The sequence below is a fragment of the Pieris brassicae genome, chromosome 8 (genome assembly GCF_905147105.1).
Source record: "Pieris brassicae chromosome 8, ilPieBrab1.1, whole genome shotgun sequence".
Taxonomy (NCBI): domain Eukaryota; kingdom Metazoa; phylum Arthropoda; class Insecta; order Lepidoptera; family Pieridae; genus Pieris; species Pieris brassicae.
Window position 1 is genome coordinate 9,854,233 of NC_059672.1, and position 18,394 is coordinate 9,872,626.

Consider the following 18,394-nt stretch of genomic DNA (forward strand, 5'->3'; position numbering starts at 1 on the left):
TTCACAGTTTTGTGTTGTGTAACAACAAAAACACGGGATTACAATAAAACAAAACAGGAATATCACATTCAGTAGCCATCAAACTCCGATATCTTCGTATCATTGTTTTGTCTTAGGCGACAAAACACAAATGAACAAAAATCTATTAAAAAAAATTAAAAAACAGTGTCAAATGCAAAACGTCTTGAGTATCCTTCAACAGCCTTCTCAAAAAACAACTAAATCAACTTTCTTTGGGTCGTATTTATTCTGGAAGGCCAGGCGTAATGCTCTGGGTACTATTGCTTAAAACCTCATAAGAATACACAAATGTTTTTGGGCGTTGTTGCAACTGTGGCATGTAGTATATATGTACTTATTTTCTAAAATAGGAATTGTGTTTTAATAGTAACCGTCGCAAGTGTTATATTTTATTATTTACTGATTTATTTTTAGCAGTGTCGGCCTAATGGCTTCAGCGTGAGATGGATAGGTTTGAATCCCGGCTGTGCATTAATGAACTTTCTTTCTATGTGCACATTAAACATTCGTTAGACCTAAAAACTCGACGGCGTGTGTCAGGCTTATCACCTACTTGCCTATGAGATTGATAAATGATCATGAAACAAATACAGACATCTGAGACCCAGATCAAAAACTGTTGTTGACACTGATTTATATAATAATCTAAATATTGTAATCGATGTTCATAGGAGATAAGTATTAAAAGTATATTTATATTAAAAGTAATTATATAAGCTATTAATTATTTATGTAATTAAAACATATTCTTGATTAAAGAGAAAAGAGTCAAGATTTCTGCTTTAGTTTCAACTAAAATTTGATACTTCCAATCTAATGAAACGTTATATAAAAAAATCGCATAGCCCATGGAAACAGGTGTGTGTGTTATGTGTAAAAGGGAATAACAGATGATAAATATACGTTCAAATTCTAAAAATAACGCTTTTTTTAATATGTTAAAGAATTCAAGATGAAAATCATTCTGCTGTTAGCGGTTTTGGGCGCCGCATTATATCAAGCGGTAGATTGCTATAAGATAGCAGATGATAATCTGGATATGGAGGCGGTGGTAAACGATCCATCGAAGCTCAAAGCCATGACTGACTGCTTCTTGGATAGAGACGTATGTGATCCTGTAGCTGAGAGTATCAAATGTAAGTGTAATTTACTTTTCGATGGCATAAGTCGAAATTAAAACCGCCAATAAATCGTTTAGAAGCGTGAATTGTATTTACAATTTTCTTAACCTATATAGTAATAACAACAATTAAAAAATAGTAATAGAAAATTAAATATTTAGATAATATCCACATTAGGAACCACGAAACACGGAACGATTTATGGCAGTAATAACTTCTTCGAATCGAATAGATTGACTCGAAACCATCAACAACTGGATGGAAGTATACCTTCTGGGTCACTCAGATACAAGTAATGTCCTAGGAATAAGCTTATCTCAAACCAATATAAACCAACGATACCGTGTAATTTGGCGATTTAATTGTTTGCATTGTTTTTCACTAGCAAAGAACTACGACGGGATCCAAAAAAACGAAATTGCTATTAATCTAACGTGGCATTGCGAGTCCTCTTATAATAGATATAGACCTAAAATATCTCCAAATATCCATGACTGAATGTATTTCTTTTTTAATTTGCAAATAATTTTAGCGGTCGTTCCTGAATCCATCGCTCGCGCTTGCGACCGTTGTAACGACGCCCAGAAGCATTTGGGACGTGTCTACGTGAGCGGTCTCTTCTGGAAACGACCAGCCGACTTCAAAAACTTCGCGGGGAAATATGACCCTGAAGGAAACTACTTGGAAAATTTCATGAAGGCTGTTTCAAATTATTGATTAATAAAAATAAATGATTATTGATGTGCATTTTTCTTTTTGATTATGAAGACGCTTAACGCGTTTTTACCTGCGTTAGTTAGGTCGTAGCGTAGTATGTTATATACATTTCTCGATAAGAAGACTTTTTAACTGAAAAATATATTTTAATGTGAACTAGTAGTTAGAGAATAGAATGTTTAATCGTATTAGTATATATTTTTATAAATTTAGAGAGCAGTTGTATATACTTCCAACTTTTCGCATAATCGAAAGGACTAAGTGAAACCGCCTTAAAAAAGTGATAGAAGATATAGAAGGATGGATACAGGAAGTGAATGGAGTAAGAATGGCATAGATTGAGACATCAAATTCTCCAACGCATGCTGTGCCGTGTCATTATTTGCGCCATTGCGGTGTTGGTCTCCGCCGCACGACAAGTATCGCTCAAAACATCCAAAATGTAAGGGTACCACTTTTTCTATTTGCCCAGTTACTAAGTACTGAATGATAAGTCACCACCGTTCTGTCCACCAGTCAGTTGTCTTGGTACCATTTCTGCATACTAGATATTCAAGCTAAACATCTAAAATTCTCGACTTCTTCAACACCAGGGTAAATAAATACCTTGGCAAATAGCCCTGAGTCGCTGTATACTGTTGTAGTACTTAAGCGAGATCTACATAAATGCTTTTTCCTCGACAACGAACTGGGTCCCACGAAAGGCGAACGAACAGGCGTCTGTTGACCGAGAAGAACGCGGCGATGCGCACCTATACCAGAGCACCGACCGATGAAAACCGTACAGCAGCAGAGTTAATAAGCGCATGCGAGAAATCAGAAGCGAACGCTGGAACCGTATTACCAGCGAATTGTCACCTTCGCACACGGCCTATTGGTCTGTAGCGCGAAGAAATATGACCCCTAAGGAAAATATTTGGAAAACTTTGTAAAGGCTGTTAAGTATTATTGATAAATGACAATAAATGATGCTTGATGTGCATTTTTCTTTTTCATTAAGAAAACGCTTAACGGGGTTTTACCTGCGCAAGTTAGGTCGTAGCGAAGTATCTCTACATATATAAAATTCTCGTGTCACAATGTTCGTTCCCATAATCCTCCGAAACGGCTCGACCGATTCTTAAAAATTCTTTATTTTTTAGACAATTTTTTTTTGTTTTTATGTTTTTTTTTCATCATACAAAAATACATACAACCCAAGATTTTCACCCCTATATTTTATTTGTTTTTGAAAAGAAAATGCTAGACCAACTTTCTTTACATTTTAATAAAAATAATCTCTTGCATAATAAACAGTATGATTTTACTAAGGGTCAATCCATAATCGATGCCGGTGTGAAGTTGATTTCGGACATATTTAACGCCTGGGAAATATCATACGATGTAAACAATTCTAACTCTCGTATAGTTAACTGGTTTAATGTAAATAACTTACTGCCTAATGAGAATAAAACAAAATGTATTTGATTTGCAAAAAGTTAGCGATTAAAAAGAGTGGCGGAAAGTTTCTTGCCCGCTCTACGCCCTTGACTTGCGAACTGGTAGTAAATGTTAATTAACAATTAATTTAACTTCTTTTCTGACGTTCATAAATGTGCTTGTTTACTTATATAAATAAATATATTGAGTTCGAGTTTCAGTACGATGAACTATGAATTTTATAAATTTTGGAATAAAAATAATGGATAGCATAATATTTTATAATACTTATAAATAAATTTTATTTCTAATACTTTCAATTTAAATTTAACTATACATAAGCTGTAGATAATCGGTTTACGGACGATAATTTTACGTGATAACGTTATAACATTAGTGGAAAATCTGCAAAGGTACTTTTATGTATTGATTTGAATATTTATCACAAAATTATAAATGTTTGTATAATACAAAGGAGTCATAAACAAAAGGTTTGGTCACACTGTGGACTTGATGATCCTGCAAGCGTCACGTCGGCCGACCCGCCGCACTTTGCGTGATTTCTCGTGCATTTTGAAACAAACTTTTTGAGCTCCTTTTCTATTTGTTCCAAAATCGCTGATATCAAGCTCCAATTTGTGTAAAAGTGATGACCCAAATCTTACAAAAAATGTGGCCTCGATTTTTGATTGATGTCTCAATTCCTTCCATGTCCAATTTTGTAATCGGAGCCAACCCTCCAAGTTTCCCTTCCCGCTATCTGTTTGCCTGCCTATTCGTTTTACTACCTATAGAACACAACGTGTAGTGTCGCGCCAGTCCCGCCATTCTAACAAGGAAATAACTTACTTTCGTTAAAACTCCTTCACTGTTAAAAGTGCACATAGAAAGAAAGTCCTCCTCAGGGATGAAAGTCATCTAGGAAGTATTGGATGATTTCACGTAACCGTTGTAAAATATCATAAAAATGAATCGCAAAATGTGTTGGTAGCCGGCTGGCCCAATTTAACCAATTCTTTTTTAAATGTTCGTTGAAGCCCAAGAAGAATTGGAATAATTTCCGGGAATACCCTAAAAACAGCCCATTTCTTTTTCCCATAAAATCAAAACGAAGTCTGTCAGGTCCGTTAGTTAGTTAATAGTTACACAATATGCGCACCTCCTGAGTCGAAACGGACGAGTGTCGCACGCTGAAGCCCTAGTGGCCATCACTACCATTTAAAAATAATTCCGTTTCTCTTGGGAATGGTTTTGTGAATGACAATGGATAGCTTAAACGCTACAACACTGGTTAGACATGTTTCTATTAAATTTTATTGAACATTGATAAAATCATGAAAATGTAATATATATTTCATTTCATGGTGAAAATTATATTAAATTGATTTCCAAGATATGGAGTATAAAATGGAGGTTTTCTGAGTGAATTTATCACTTGTGGACTTCTATCTTCGTGACTTGGTAAGAATACTTAACAATTAATTAATCGTCTGCCCATCTTTTGCTCTGTCTTCTTTTTCCATCGCGTGGTTGCCCTTCTGTAATTATTTTTACCCATTTCAACCTGTTTTCTCTCGTCATGTGCCCGGTCCAGCGCCATTTCAATTGCCTTATTTTCTTTATGATGTCATCTACTTTGTCCCTGTCCTCCCCTCTGTCCGCAAAGCACCATCTTCCTTGGTCTTTATAAGGCGAGCGGGCCTGATGGCATCCCCGCAATTGTGTTTCGTTCTTGTGGTCCTATGTTGGCTCCGGTCTTAACGCACCTTTCCTGTACCTGCACTCGCTCGACATAGACCCTAAGTGCTGGAAGACCACTTCAATACATCCGAACCCTAAAAAAGGCAATCGCACTGATCCGACTAACTATCGCCCAATAGCTGTAACCTCTTTGTTCTCCAAAATAATGGAAATTATGCTTCCTTGCTGAGCGGAACAGCAACGGATGTTCTGACCCTAAAGCCGTAAATGCCAGCAGCGGCAAAATTCCGTATAATATTTTCTACCAATAATATAATTGAAATATTTAATTGTTTCTTGTAACAACTACAAGTCATTAATTAATTTATCATTAAGTAATTATTTAAGCTATTAATTAATTAATTGTTTATATAATTAAAACATTTACATAGTATTTACAAATTTATGTTCCTCTCAGGTGGTAATTTTGATTAGCGTTCCTTAGATAATCTAATCCTTGAAACTCCTATTCTTATAACTGATTTTTATCACTCCTCCTTCACTCTGCAAAGTATCCTACTTTGGAATTCCTTACCAATTGATATCAGACGAGCTCAGTCTCTAACAAGTCTCTAACTCTAACAAAGTATAAATAAATAAAACATATTCTAGATTAAAGAGAACAGAGTCAAGATTTATGCTTTAGTTTTAACTATAATTTTATACTTCCAATCTAATGAATCGTAATATTAAAAAAATCGCATAGCCCATGGAAACAGGTGTGTGTGTTATGTGTAAAAGGGAATAACAGATGATAAATATACGTTCAAATTCTAAAAATAACGCTTTTTTTAATATGTTAAAGAATTCAAGATGAAAATCATTCTGCTGTTAGCGGTTTTGGGCGCCGCATTATATCAAGCGGTAGATTGCTATAAGATAGCAGATGATAATCTGGATATGGAGGCGGTGGTAAACGATCCATCGAAGCTCAAAGCCATGACTGACTGCTTCTTGGATAGAGACGTATGTGATCCTGTAGCTGAGAGTATCAAATGTAAGTGATGCTATTTTCTAGGGCTCCGTTGTCTTTTCTTTTCGATGGCATAAGTCGAAATTAAAATTGCCAATAAATCGTTTTGAAGCATAAATTGTGTTATGTGTGATGATTATATAATATGTGCTATGCTAAATATTTCTTAATATTTACAATTTTCATAGTAATAAAACAAACAGTTAAAAATCAAATATTTAGATAATATCCACATTAGGAACCACGAAACACGGAACGATTTATGGCAGTAATAACTTCTTCGAATCGAATAGATTGACTCGAAACCATCAACAACTGGATGGAAGTATACCTTCTGGGTCACTCAGATACAAGTAATGTCCTAGGAATAAGCTTATCTCAAACCAATATAAACCAACGATACCGTGTAATTTGGCGATTTAATTGTTTGCATTCCCTAGCAAAGAACTACGATGGGATCCAAAGAAACGAAATTGCCATTAAAGTTACGTGGCATTTGCGAGTCCTCTTATAATAGATATAGTCCAGAAGTAACTCCAAATATACATGACTGAATGTATTTCTTTTTTAATTTGCAAATAATTTTAGCGGTCGTTCCTGAATCCATCGCTCGCGCTTGCGACCGTTGTAACGACGCCCAGAAGCATTTGGGACGTGTCTACGTGAGCGGTCTCTTCTGGAAACGACCAGCCGACTTCAAAAACTTCGCGGGGAAATATGACCCTGAAGGAAACTACTTGGAAAATTTCATGAAGGCTGTTTCAAATTATTGATTAATAAAAATAAATGATTATTGATGTGCATTTTTCTTTTTGATTATGAAGACGCTTAACGCGTTTTTACCTGCGTTAGTTAGGTCGTAGCGTAGTATGTTATATACATTTCTCGATAAGAAGACTTTTTAACTGAAAAATATATTTTAATGTGAACTAGTAGTTAGAGAATAGAATGTTTAATCGTATTAGTATATATTTTTATAAATTTAGAGAGCAGTTGTATATACTACCAACTTTTCGCATAATCGAAACCGCCTTAAAAAGTGGATAGAAGATATAGAAGGATGGATACGGACGGCAATGTTCCCGCAATGGTGTTTTGGCGTAATATTTTCACAGGCGTTAAATCTGAACATCCTACTGGCCGTTGAAAGATCACTTTCAACCTTCAAGTTCCTCGGCTGTCGGCAGCTTGCACAGCCTTACTAGAGATCGGCGCACACAGCCTTTGTTAGTGGTGATGTCTGCCACTCTCGCATTTCCATCGGATCCCGTGATGAGGCGTAGTACTGTCCCGAGCTTCCAAGAGAGTGGAGAAGCATTGTCATCTGCCAAGAGTACCATATCTCCTGTGTCCAGCTGTACTGCTTTTCAATTTTGTTCTCTGCTGCATCTCAGACAGATATTCACGCTGGCACCTTTGCCAGAAGTGTTGCTGCATTTTTTCTAAGCGTTCATAGCGTTGAAGTTTACTTTCCTTAGAGGCACCCAGATGTTGCGACGTTGGTGCAGTTAACGGTCTCCCGATCGGGAAGTGTCCTGGGGAAAGGGAAAGGAGGTCATTAGGAGAGGATGATAGGGGGCATAAGGGACGGCTGTTCAAAATTGCCTCCACTTGTGTAAACAAAGTATGAAGTTCCTCATTTGCCGATTAAACACCCGCTTCCCATATACCACCAAAATGAGGTGAGTAAGCCGGAATAAACATAAACTGGATAGAATTTTGACTTGCAAAATCAAATAGAGGGTTTTGATTTTGCTTGATAAATGATCCTAACTCCCTTGCGGCTGCTGCGAAGTTAGTTCCGTTATCACAAAATATTACCGTTGGTCTGCCTCTGCGCGCTTCAATACGCCGAAAACGCAACAAAACGGATGCATTTATAACGCAGACATACGGACAAACACATGTAGAATTTTATTAAACGACTTCCACGGTCCTTACGATTACAATATAGGGCCAGAGATTATCCAACCTAACTGTGAACTCCTTAACTTAGGATTGTTTGGTCCTAGTGAACGTTGTTCGTTGCCTAGAATGTCCCAGAAGACATCAGCACTTATTGGAGCTGGCTGATGAACATGGGGTCAGCCAACTGAATATTTTCTGGTAATTTAATTGACTTGATGTCAACCGGCGTCTTTGGTTAACGACCGGTGAGCTCATTTAACACAAAACACGATAACACTGAAATTACTATTTGTTGCTTTCAATTGAATATCACAACTTTCAATTACATTCATTGAAGAAGTGTTGCCTATACCAATGACCTTTAGTGTGTTAATGTGGCGAGACTTTAATGACAGTCTGGTCTTTAGGGACTCGGATATAAATGACGATTGGCTTCCGCAATCTAAAATACCACGAACTTTGATCTTTTGATGAGCAACTGGATTCGATACTTCAATGATAGCAGTAGATGATTTGTATTGTGATTAGAATAGTTAACGATAATTTCATTTTCATCTTGTTCATCAATGAGAGCAAGGTGGTTTGAGGAGGATGATGGGCGATGGAGCAGACTATTGTGACGCTCGGTGCAGCCGCGTTCACGGCATGGCACGACATGGCACGACATTCGCTTTCGGGGTGACTTTGTCTCAAACAATTAACACACAATTTATACTTCATCACGTCCATCATTCGCTCGTCACCCCCTTCGCATCATCATATATCCTATGATGCTCATTGCAAATAATACACATAAATGTAGTATTTGCTTTCTTGCTATAATTATTGCTGGTGCTCGCAAATGATTCTACGACATTGTTTTGATTTTGACCTTGCCTTTGAATATAATTATTATAAGCTATAGAACGCACAGGGGCACTGGTAACCTTTGACACGATAGTAACGTCAGACCGATTATTACGATTCAATGACTCGAGCACATCAGCACGATCTATCATAAATTTATATAATTGTTCGAGGGTAGGGACGTCGCCTTCCAAATTATTGCAATATTCCTCCTATTTTAACAACGTATTGATATCTAACTTAGATGATAACATAAATATTATTATATTCCCATTTGTCAGTGGGTAAAGGCTAGGCTTGTAAAGGCGCGCAAACTTTTGGTCACGTGGTCAACCAAAAATCGTAGAAATCGCTCTGATTGCTGTGGAAGCTGTTTAATATTAAATAATGATGTTAAATGATGATTAATCAATATTCTTTTGTTGTCGTATCTATTGCAAATCATCTTCCACGCTTCAGCATAATTGTTGGTTGACACCTCCAAATTTGAAATAATCCTGGCCGCGTCGCCTTGCAAATAAGATACGAGGTAATGGAATTTATGGATGTCAGATATGCGATCATTCTTATGTATCAGATTTTAAAAAGTATCCCGAAACTCCAACTAATGGAAATGTGCCATCAAATTTGGCTATTTGAATTTGAGGGAGTTTCAACCCTAATTCGAGGAGGTGATTAGGACCATCTATGCAAAATGACGCGTTGTGGAGTTTTGACCTTTGCTATATTCATAATTATATCTTCCTCATTTTTATCGCGTTCCTCGATTTCAGCCGAAATATTTTCATAATTTAAAACCTCTATTACACTCTGCAAATCATCAATATTCATTGACAAAGCTTTAAATTTAGTGAGTTTTAAATCTAACTCCGTTAATTGAACCTTGTGTAGTTCCATTAAAGAGGAAATGCTATTTAAAAAAAAATTAAATTTTTTAATTTGTCCTTTGGCGGACGTTTTTCAGGTGATTAAATCACGTAAACTTTGTTGCTTCATTTCTTCTGTCATTAAATATAACACTTACGAACAAACAACAACAAAACATTATAATTTAAACTTTTCTTTTTTGGGAGTTAGTTGACTAAATATTGATTCTCTTTATTTAAATAGCAATGCAATTCCTGCGTAATTCAATTGAAATGGCTCACGTTCCTCGTCCTGGTGGTACTTGCCGTTCAGGGAACCCGGCTGCGCACGCTCAACAGTTCGCTCCCGGCCGGTGCAGGAGCCGCGGCCGCCCAATGTAATCCAACGGGATAAGTATGTACTTGCAAACGGCGCACGGAGATGATCATATTAGCCTGGAATATTCGGCAAATACGCTAAATATTGTATGTATAAACAATACGAAACGAGAAAACCTAAAAAACGAAACCAACGTAACTTCGTAAAATAATTTAACTTTATATCAATTGAGTGACCTTTTATTGCTTAATATTCCATTGACCTATTTTTCGGAATAGTGAACATACAATTGAAGCTTTATGTATTAATTTAGATAATAATGCGATAAATAGCTAAAGGTTAATTTCTTTGTTCACTTTTTTATACATACGGGTAGGTAAAAAAAGATGATGCAATTTTGCACTAAATAACAAATTTACGTGCATAAAACGCTGTAAAACTTATCTAAAAACACTTAATTTACACAAATGACGAACGACTTTGAATATTATTTTGTTAGTTATTAGGTTTTTTAGGAATTAGTTGAGGAAGGACACTTATCTTAGCGGGTGAACTCGTAACTGCTCGATGTGAAATTTTTGCTGATTCACTGCTCGAATCTTTTTTGTTTTTCTGCTTTCCAATACAGCCCGTGATTTTAGAAATATCCACTGCAAGGCATCATCCACAGGAATGATTTGATGTGATGTTAAAGATCGTTAGGTCGCCGCGCTAACCGGTGTCTCGTCGTATTTACGTATTAATTGTTATTATTTCGCGGATTCTTCTTTGTTCTCCCCTCATGGCCCACCATGTCCTATCTTTAGCAGATTGATGGTGTAAATTGATGATAGCCCAGATACTTAATAAATTAATATAATTCAAAAAAGGATGTGAATTGTACAATGATCGTGGGTCAAGTGACATGAGTAGACAGATTTGTATGAAGCATCTTCAAGCGCCTGATGCAATGTTAAATATATGACGGCAATGTTCCAGCGATGGTGTTTTGGCGTAATATTTGCGCAGGCATTAAGTCTGAACAGACACTTTCGAAAAGGCTGAGCTCTGCAGCATATGCAGTATAGAAGATCCGACAGTTTACTGATAATGACACTGCTAAACTTTTGTATCATAGCTGTTTTTCACAGCGTTATGTTGCTCCAGTTCAAACAATTTGTATGAATTAAAGTTAGCGATTAAAAAGAGTGGCGGAAAATTTCTTGCCTGCTCTACGCCCTTGACTTGCGAACTGGTAGTAAATGTAAATTAACAATTAATTTAACTTCTTTTCTGACGTTCATAAGTGTACTTGTGTACCTATATAAAAAAACTATATTTTTTCGAGTTCGAGTTTCAGTATTTTGATATAACTATGAATTTTATAAATTTTGGAATAAAAATAATGGGTAGCATAATATATTATAATACTTATAAATAAATTTTATTTATAATACTTTCAATTTAAATTTAACTATACATAAGCTGTAGATAATCGGTTTACGGACGATAATTTTACGTGATAACGTTATAACATTGGTGGAAAATCTGCAAAGGTACTTTTATGAATTGATTTGAATAATTATCACAAAATTATAATTGTTTGTATAATACAAAGGAGTCATAAACAAAAGGTTTGGTCACACTGTGGACTTGATGATCCTGCAAGCGTCACGTCGGCCGACCCGCCGCACTTTGCGTGATTTCTCGTGCATTTTGAAACAAACTTTTTGAGCTCCTTTTCTATTTGTTCCAAAATAGCTGATATCAAGCTCCAATTTTTGTAAAAGGAATGACCCATATCCTACAAAAAAATGTGGCCTCGATTTTTGATTGGTGTCTCAATTCCCTCCAAGTCCAGTTTTGTAGTCGGAGCCAACACTCGACGTTTCCCGTCCCGCTATCTGTCTGCCTGCCTATTCGTATTAATACCCATAGAACACAACGAGTAGTGTCGCGTCAGTCCCGCCATTCTAACAAGGAAATAACTTAATTTTTCTAAAACTCCTTCACTGTTAAAAATTCACATAGAAAGAAAGTCCTCCTCAAGGATGAAAGTCATCTAGAGAGTATTGGATCATTTCACGTAACCGTTGTAAAATATCATAAAAATGAATCGCAAAATGTGTTGGTAACCGCATACCTCAGGCTGGCCCAATTTTACCAATTCTTTTTTAAATGTTCGTTGCAGCCCAAGGAGAATTCGAATAATTTCTGGGAAGACCCTTAAAACAGCCCATTTCTTTTTCCCATAAAATCGTTATCTAACTATCGTATCTATCTAAACAGCGTGCGTGCTCGCGTTGGAGGATTTAATATCGCGTTCCAAAACTCAACAAAAGTGATAATATCGCGGACACAACCAAATTGAATAGTTAAATAATGTAAGAGCTGTAGATTATTGACTTCGCCATATTATCTCTTTTGTTTTAGTTTCGGCACCCGAGGACCAGACATCTTGGCCCCTCACCGCCGGATTGACAATCCAGACTCGACCTAAAGCCTAAAAAACCCTGGCCACGTGAGTAGGGCCTATGTCTCCTCGCGTGCAGGGTGCGAACACAAACACCATCCGAAGGGGGCATATGCCTCGAACGGGCTTAAATACCCCCCTCACGAGGGAGAGTGTAGCAGAGCCACGATGTTTCGGCACGCGACTTAAAATACACCAGTTTTTACGTCAATACATCTGTCAAACAAATCGCGTTAAAAAATGGGTTGTGCAATATTATTTAACTAAATACTAATAGGTAAGTAGTGTCATTGAGGCAGACAATTTTGAAATATTTGTCACCACTCTCACGGGCCCTTTAGATATTGTCCAATAAGGTTTGAACTCTAAGTTCGTCTCCTAGATTGAAGCCCTCGAGAAGAGATCCCGGTCGGGGTTTTTAGTGAGTCACAGAAGGGTGGCCAAAGTTCGTGGAAGTGAAGATACTTTAGACCCGAGCTGAACCCCACAGACCGCCCATATCATCAGGGTTACGCTTCTGTTCAGGATAATTTTTTGCGCCAATTATAAAATAGGTAGGACCAAAAAACAGCCACATTTCAAACAAAACGAAGTCTCTCGGGTCCGTCCGGTTAGCTAATATTTACACAAAATGCGCAACTCCTGCTGAGTCGAAACAGATGAGCGTATATGATATTTAAAAATAATTCCGTTACTCTTGGGAATGGTTTTGTGAATGACAATGGACAGCTTAAACGCTACAACACTGGTTAGACATGTTTCTATTAAATTTGATTGAATATTGATAAAATCATGAAAATGTAATATATATTTCATTTCATGGTAAATATTATATTAAATTGATTTCAAAAATATCGAGTATAAGATGTAGGGTTTCTGAGTGAATTTATCACTTGTGGACTTCTATCTTCGTGACTTGGTAAGAATACTTAACAATTAAATGGCTATTTCCTGTATATTTATATTTCCAGCATATTTACACCCAGTATTAACACTTACTTAAGTTACATATAAAAAAACCTAAATAAAACTTAATCTAATACAGCACTTGACCCATTATGGGTAATCAGCGTGTCTTATAATAAATAGGCCTCTTCCAGCTGCTTTCTTTCGCGCAATTCTTTTTTGAGGTTAGCTTATATCGTCTGCCCATATTTTGCTCTGTATTTTTTTCCATTACGTAGTTGCCATTCTGTAATTATTTTTGTTCATTTGCCCGGTCCAGCGCCATTTCAATAGCCTTATTTTCTTTATCTCTTTATCTCTTCTCCTCTTTTTTGATGTCTCAATGTCACACGCACCATGCTTCTTCCCATTCCTCTTTGGCATGTTCTCAACTTTAGAAGATGTTTCTGAGATAATGCGCAAGTTTGGCAGCCGTATGTGACACATGGTAGGATACATAGATTGAACACCTTTTCTTAACTACCATTGGGAAGTCTTTACTTTTAAGTACCTTCTTAAGGCACTAAAAGCTCAAATCTCGCAAGAGTCTCTGCGTCTGGAAGATATTTGAGCTGGTACCATCACTATAATCAAATGTATTTTAGTTTTGAATTATTTATCTACAAAACAATAATATACAGTATTCACAATTTCCATAACCTATAGAGTAATAATGATAATAATAAAAAAGTTAAATATATTAATTAATCTATATTTTGATAAAAAAAAGTAATTACTATAGTTAACTGAAACGAAAAAATATTAGTGTTTATTTGTTATCCAAATCTACAAGCTATATTAAAATAGGTGTGATTCTTTGTTGCCGGAAATCATACTCCAGCACTTGCTGTCCGCAAAGCACCATCTTCCTTGGTCTTTATAATGTGAGCGGACCTGATGGCATCCCCGCAATTAAGCTGCGGTCCTATGTTGGCTCCGGTCTTAACACGCCTTTCCTGTACCTGTACTCGCTCGGCATAGACCCTAAGTGCTGGAAGACCACTTCAATACATCCGAACCCTAAAAAAGGCAATCGCACTGATCCATCTAACTATCGCCCAATAGCTGTAACCTCTTTGTTCTCCAAAATAATGGAAATTATGCTTCCTTTCTGATCGGAACATCAACGGATGCTCTGACCCTAAACCCGTAAATGCCAGAAGCAGCAAAATTTTGTATAGTATTTTCTACCAATGATAATTTCTATTTTCTTGTAATAACTACAAGTCGTTAATTAATTGTTTATATAATTTTATTTAACATTTACTTTCCTCTCTGGCGGTAATTTTGATTTGCGTTCCTTAGATAATCTTATTCTTGAAACTCCTATTCATAAAACTGATTTCTATCACTCCTCCTTCACTGTGCAAAGTATCCTACTTTGGAATTCCTTACCAATTGATATCAGACGAGCTCAGTCTCTAAATTTTTCTTCTGCCTCGCCTCGTTATTAGCTACTACTTAATTGTGAGTTAATTAACCTTTAGCAAAGCATTTACGTGTCTGTTTATACATATTATTTTATTTACTTTACTTAATTTTAGTTATAGTTGCGTGTTATATTGAGTTTTTTTTATTTAATTATGCACTTCTTGTACTTTACCTTCTGTAGGTGTCTCTTTTTATTTAGTCTCCCATATTTGGGTTGCCTAGAAGAAATCGCTTGTTAGCGATAAGGCTGCCTGTTGCCTAATAACTTATGTAACCTACTTACTTTTTATTTGTATGATTATGTATATTATGGTAAGAAAGTATAAATAAATCAATCATTTTCTAAATTAAAGAGAACAAGATTTAGAATCAAGATTTCTGCTTTAGTTTCAATTATAATTTTAATCTTTCGATAATTTTAATTTGATACTTCCAATCTCATGAATTGTAATAGTAAAAAAATCGCATAACCCATGGAAACAGGTTTTATGTGTAACAAGGACTAATAGATGATAAATATACGTTCAAATTCCAAAAAAAAACGCTTTTTTATTTGTTAAAGGATTCAAGATGAAAATCATTCTGCTGTTAGCGGTTGTGGGCGCTGCATTAGATCAAGCGGTAGATTGCTATAAGATAGCAGATGATAATCTGGATATGGAGGCGGTGGTAAACGATCCATCGAAGCTCAAAGCCATGACTGACTGCTTCTTGGATAGAAATGAATGCGATGCTGTTGCTGAGAGTATCAAATGTAAGTGAAGCTGTTTTCTATGGCTCCGTTGTCTTTACTTCTCGACGGCATAAGTCGAAATTAAAACCGCCAATAAATCGTTTTGAAGCGTGAATTGTGTTATGTGTGATGTTTGTATGATATATGCTATGCTAAATATTTCTTAGTACTTACAATTTTCTTAACCTATATAGAAATAACAACAATTAAAAATTAAGTATTTAGAAAATATCCACATTAGGAACCACGAATCACGGAACGATTTATGGCAGTAATAACTTCTTCGAATCGAATTGATTGAATCGAAACAATCAACAACTGGATGGAAGTAGACCTTCTGGGTCACTCAGATACAAGTAATGTCCTAGGAATAAGCTTATCTCAAACCAATATAAACCAACGATACCGTGTAATTTGGCGATTTAATTGTTTGCATTGTTTTTCACTAGCAAAGAACTACGACGGGATCCAAAGAAACGAAATTGCAATTTAACTTACGTGGCTTTTGCGAGTCCTCTCCAATAGATATAGTCCTGAAATATCTCCAAATATCCATGACTGAATGTATTTATTTTTTAATTTGCAAATTATTTTAGTTATCGTTGCTGAATCCATTGCTCGCGCTTGCGACCGTTGTAACGACGCCCAGAAGCATTTGGGACGTGTCTACGTCAGCGGTCTCTTCTGGAAACGACCAGGCGACTTCAAAATCTTCGTGGCGAAATATGACCCTGAAGGAAACTATTTGGAAAATTTCATGAAAGCTGTTGCGGATTATTGATATTGAATGCCAATAAATGATTATTGATTTGCATTTTTCTTTTTAATTATGAAGACGCTTAACGCGGTTTCATCTGCGTCAGGCCGTAGCGTAATATGTTTTTAATTTGAACTTGTACATACAGAATATAATGTTCAAGCGTATTTGTATTTTTTAAACTTTATAAATTAAAGAGCAGTTATATATACTTCAAACTTTTCGTATAATCAAAAGGACTGAGGGAAATTCATTAAAAAAGATATACAAGGAAGGAAGGAAGCGAATGGGGTAACAATGGCATGGATAGAGATATCAAAGTCTCCAACACATGTTGTGCCGTGTCATCATTTGTTGGTTCCTGACGATGTTAAGTATCGTTTAAAACATCTTTCCCACTTTCACTCTAACTTCATTAACAATAATTGATCGGCTTCTAAACGGGCCACTGCGATAGTCTTTTCAAGAGCAAACTTAAGGTTGTTCTTGTGAAAAGCCTAGTACGTCAATCCTATCAACTTCTAAAGAGGTCCAAATTTCTACTAGACGTACCAATTCCCAGGGGTGTCTGTATTGCGCTACAAAGTCGTATCCAATGTTCCATAAAAGGGGGCCCAGGACCGAGCCCAGAGGAACCCCACACTTCATTGGGCAGCGATTCACGTCTTCCGAGTCATTTACATTCAGGACCAACAACAGAGATCTGGTGACTTAAGCGCAAGACTATTTTCAAAGAGCTTACCCTCCTCATTGAGTAAAACTATTGGGCAGTATGCTGGTGAAGTGTCTTTCGGACGACTAGGCTTGCGCAATTGTCCAGCACAAATAAATATTAAATGATTCCCGAATTTCACCCTCTAGATATTGATCAGCAATTGCGAATACGCGGCCGTATATACCGTCTGGACGCTTTTTAATGTGATCGACTACATATGCACATTCCTCAATCTCGCCAAAAATTCTCAAATTTTTCTGATCTCATATCAGATGTCATCCGAGGAGGGACTATGTTGGGGTCAGCGGGAAATAATTCTGGCAACAAAGTCTGACCGGAGTGTCTCAGTTAGTGAAGGATCTTCTGCCTGCAATTTATTTCATACAAGACGGTATGAAATAAATTGCATGTGTCCTAAATGAGACTTTCGAGAAACTCCTACTACTACCTGACTTATGGCCAGTTAGAGAGCCTTATGTTCTACAAATTGAGAGTGAGTCATTGCTTTCCAGCAACATCATTCAGATGTCTACGGCGATTGCCAAGATATGCTCTATCTATGCAGTATTCTCATTCCGCCAATGAACCATTTTACGTGGTAGCTGACATTTAACACGGCGGCGTTTGATCGCCTTTGCCGCATGACAAAGCTTTACGACTAGCTGCTTTATTAACTTCTGCAGGCCAAAAAGCGGAGGCACACTAGGCTTGTACAATTGCCGCTTCTTCTGCTAGATCCTTATTGAGTCTGCGTGGGAAGGCGGGTCTGGTAACACCAGATTTATGAATCGGGTATGCCTTGTATACTTTGGGATTTAAAAATATCGAACCTAACATAGCGATGGTCCGACAGAGACTCTTGGGCTTAGAGGTTCAAGTGTACGGTCGCTAGTTAAATATTTAAGTTAGCGCCTGATAGATAGCACCAGTAGCATTATTAAATCAAGTAATGAACATATTGTATTTAGCCATTTACTGTATATGTAAACCACGTAGCTATTTTAGAACTATGTTGGATAATTATTTATGTAATAAACCATTCAAGATTATTCTTAATTGTCACATTAATTTATCGTGAAGTTGACATTTATTTCTTGGCCTAAAATATAATCAATAATATACACACTATAAAAGCTTATTCATTATCAATAATTATTATTGTGTTATAAATTTCACGGTGGTACGTATCTCACATTAGTTGAAAGATTTCTAGATCTAAGTAATTCATGGTTTCTATTAACATCATGTGAATATTTGCACTTGATTATAAATTATATTAAGTTTCAATCTTATTCGGGCCCATTTTTTGTATGTTTTTTGGGTTATTTATTTATTTTCTAAAATCACTGGATAAATTGTTGTTTTTTTATTTAACTTAATTGATTTATTAAACTAAGCAACTTACGCTTGGATCATAAATTGATAAAACCA

At 36.3% G+C, this 18,394-nt stretch overlaps 3 protein-coding genes and 1 long non-coding RNA gene across 4 annotated transcripts; 3 read left to right on the forward strand and 1 right to left on the reverse strand.

The window, feature by feature from the left end:
* Positions 1-965: 965 nt before the first annotated feature.
* On the forward strand, positions 966-1,889 carry LOC123713729 (allergen Tha p 1-like). The gene is made up of 2 exons (XM_045667552.1): positions 966-1,157; positions 1,675-1,889. The coding sequence occupies exons 1-2, from the start codon at positions 974-976 to the stop codon at positions 1,857-1,859; spliced, it is 369 nt and encodes a 122-aa protein (XP_045523508.1). The 5' UTR covers positions 966-973; the 3' UTR covers positions 1,860-1,889.
* Positions 1,890-3,107: 1,218 nt separating this feature from the next.
* Positions 3,108-4,609, reverse strand: LOC123713743. Its single transcript, XR_006754231.1, has 2 exons — positions 4,438-4,609; positions 3,108-4,107 (listed from the first exon to the last, which is right to left on the reverse strand). It is a non-coding gene; the product is annotated as an uncharacterized LOC123713743 (long non-coding RNA).
* Positions 4,610-5,823: 1,214 nt separating this feature from the next.
* On the forward strand, positions 5,824-6,794 carry LOC123713731 (allergen Tha p 1-like). The gene is made up of 2 exons (XM_045667554.1): positions 5,824-6,015; positions 6,580-6,794. The coding sequence occupies exons 1-2, from the start codon at positions 5,832-5,834 to the stop codon at positions 6,762-6,764; spliced, it is 369 nt and encodes a 122-aa protein (XP_045523510.1). The 5' UTR covers positions 5,824-5,831; the 3' UTR covers positions 6,765-6,794.
* A 6,434-nt stretch (positions 6,795-13,228) lies between these two features.
* LOC123713732 (ejaculatory bulb-specific protein 3-like) lies at positions 13,229-16,305 on the forward strand. The gene is made up of 3 exons (XM_045667555.1): positions 13,229-13,301; positions 15,321-15,512; positions 16,088-16,305. The coding sequence occupies exons 2-3, from the start codon at positions 15,329-15,331 to the stop codon at positions 16,270-16,272; spliced, it is 369 nt and encodes a 122-aa protein (XP_045523511.1). The 5' UTR covers positions 13,229-13,301; positions 15,321-15,328; the 3' UTR covers positions 16,273-16,305.
* The last annotated feature ends 2,089 nt before the right edge of the window (positions 16,306-18,394 follow it).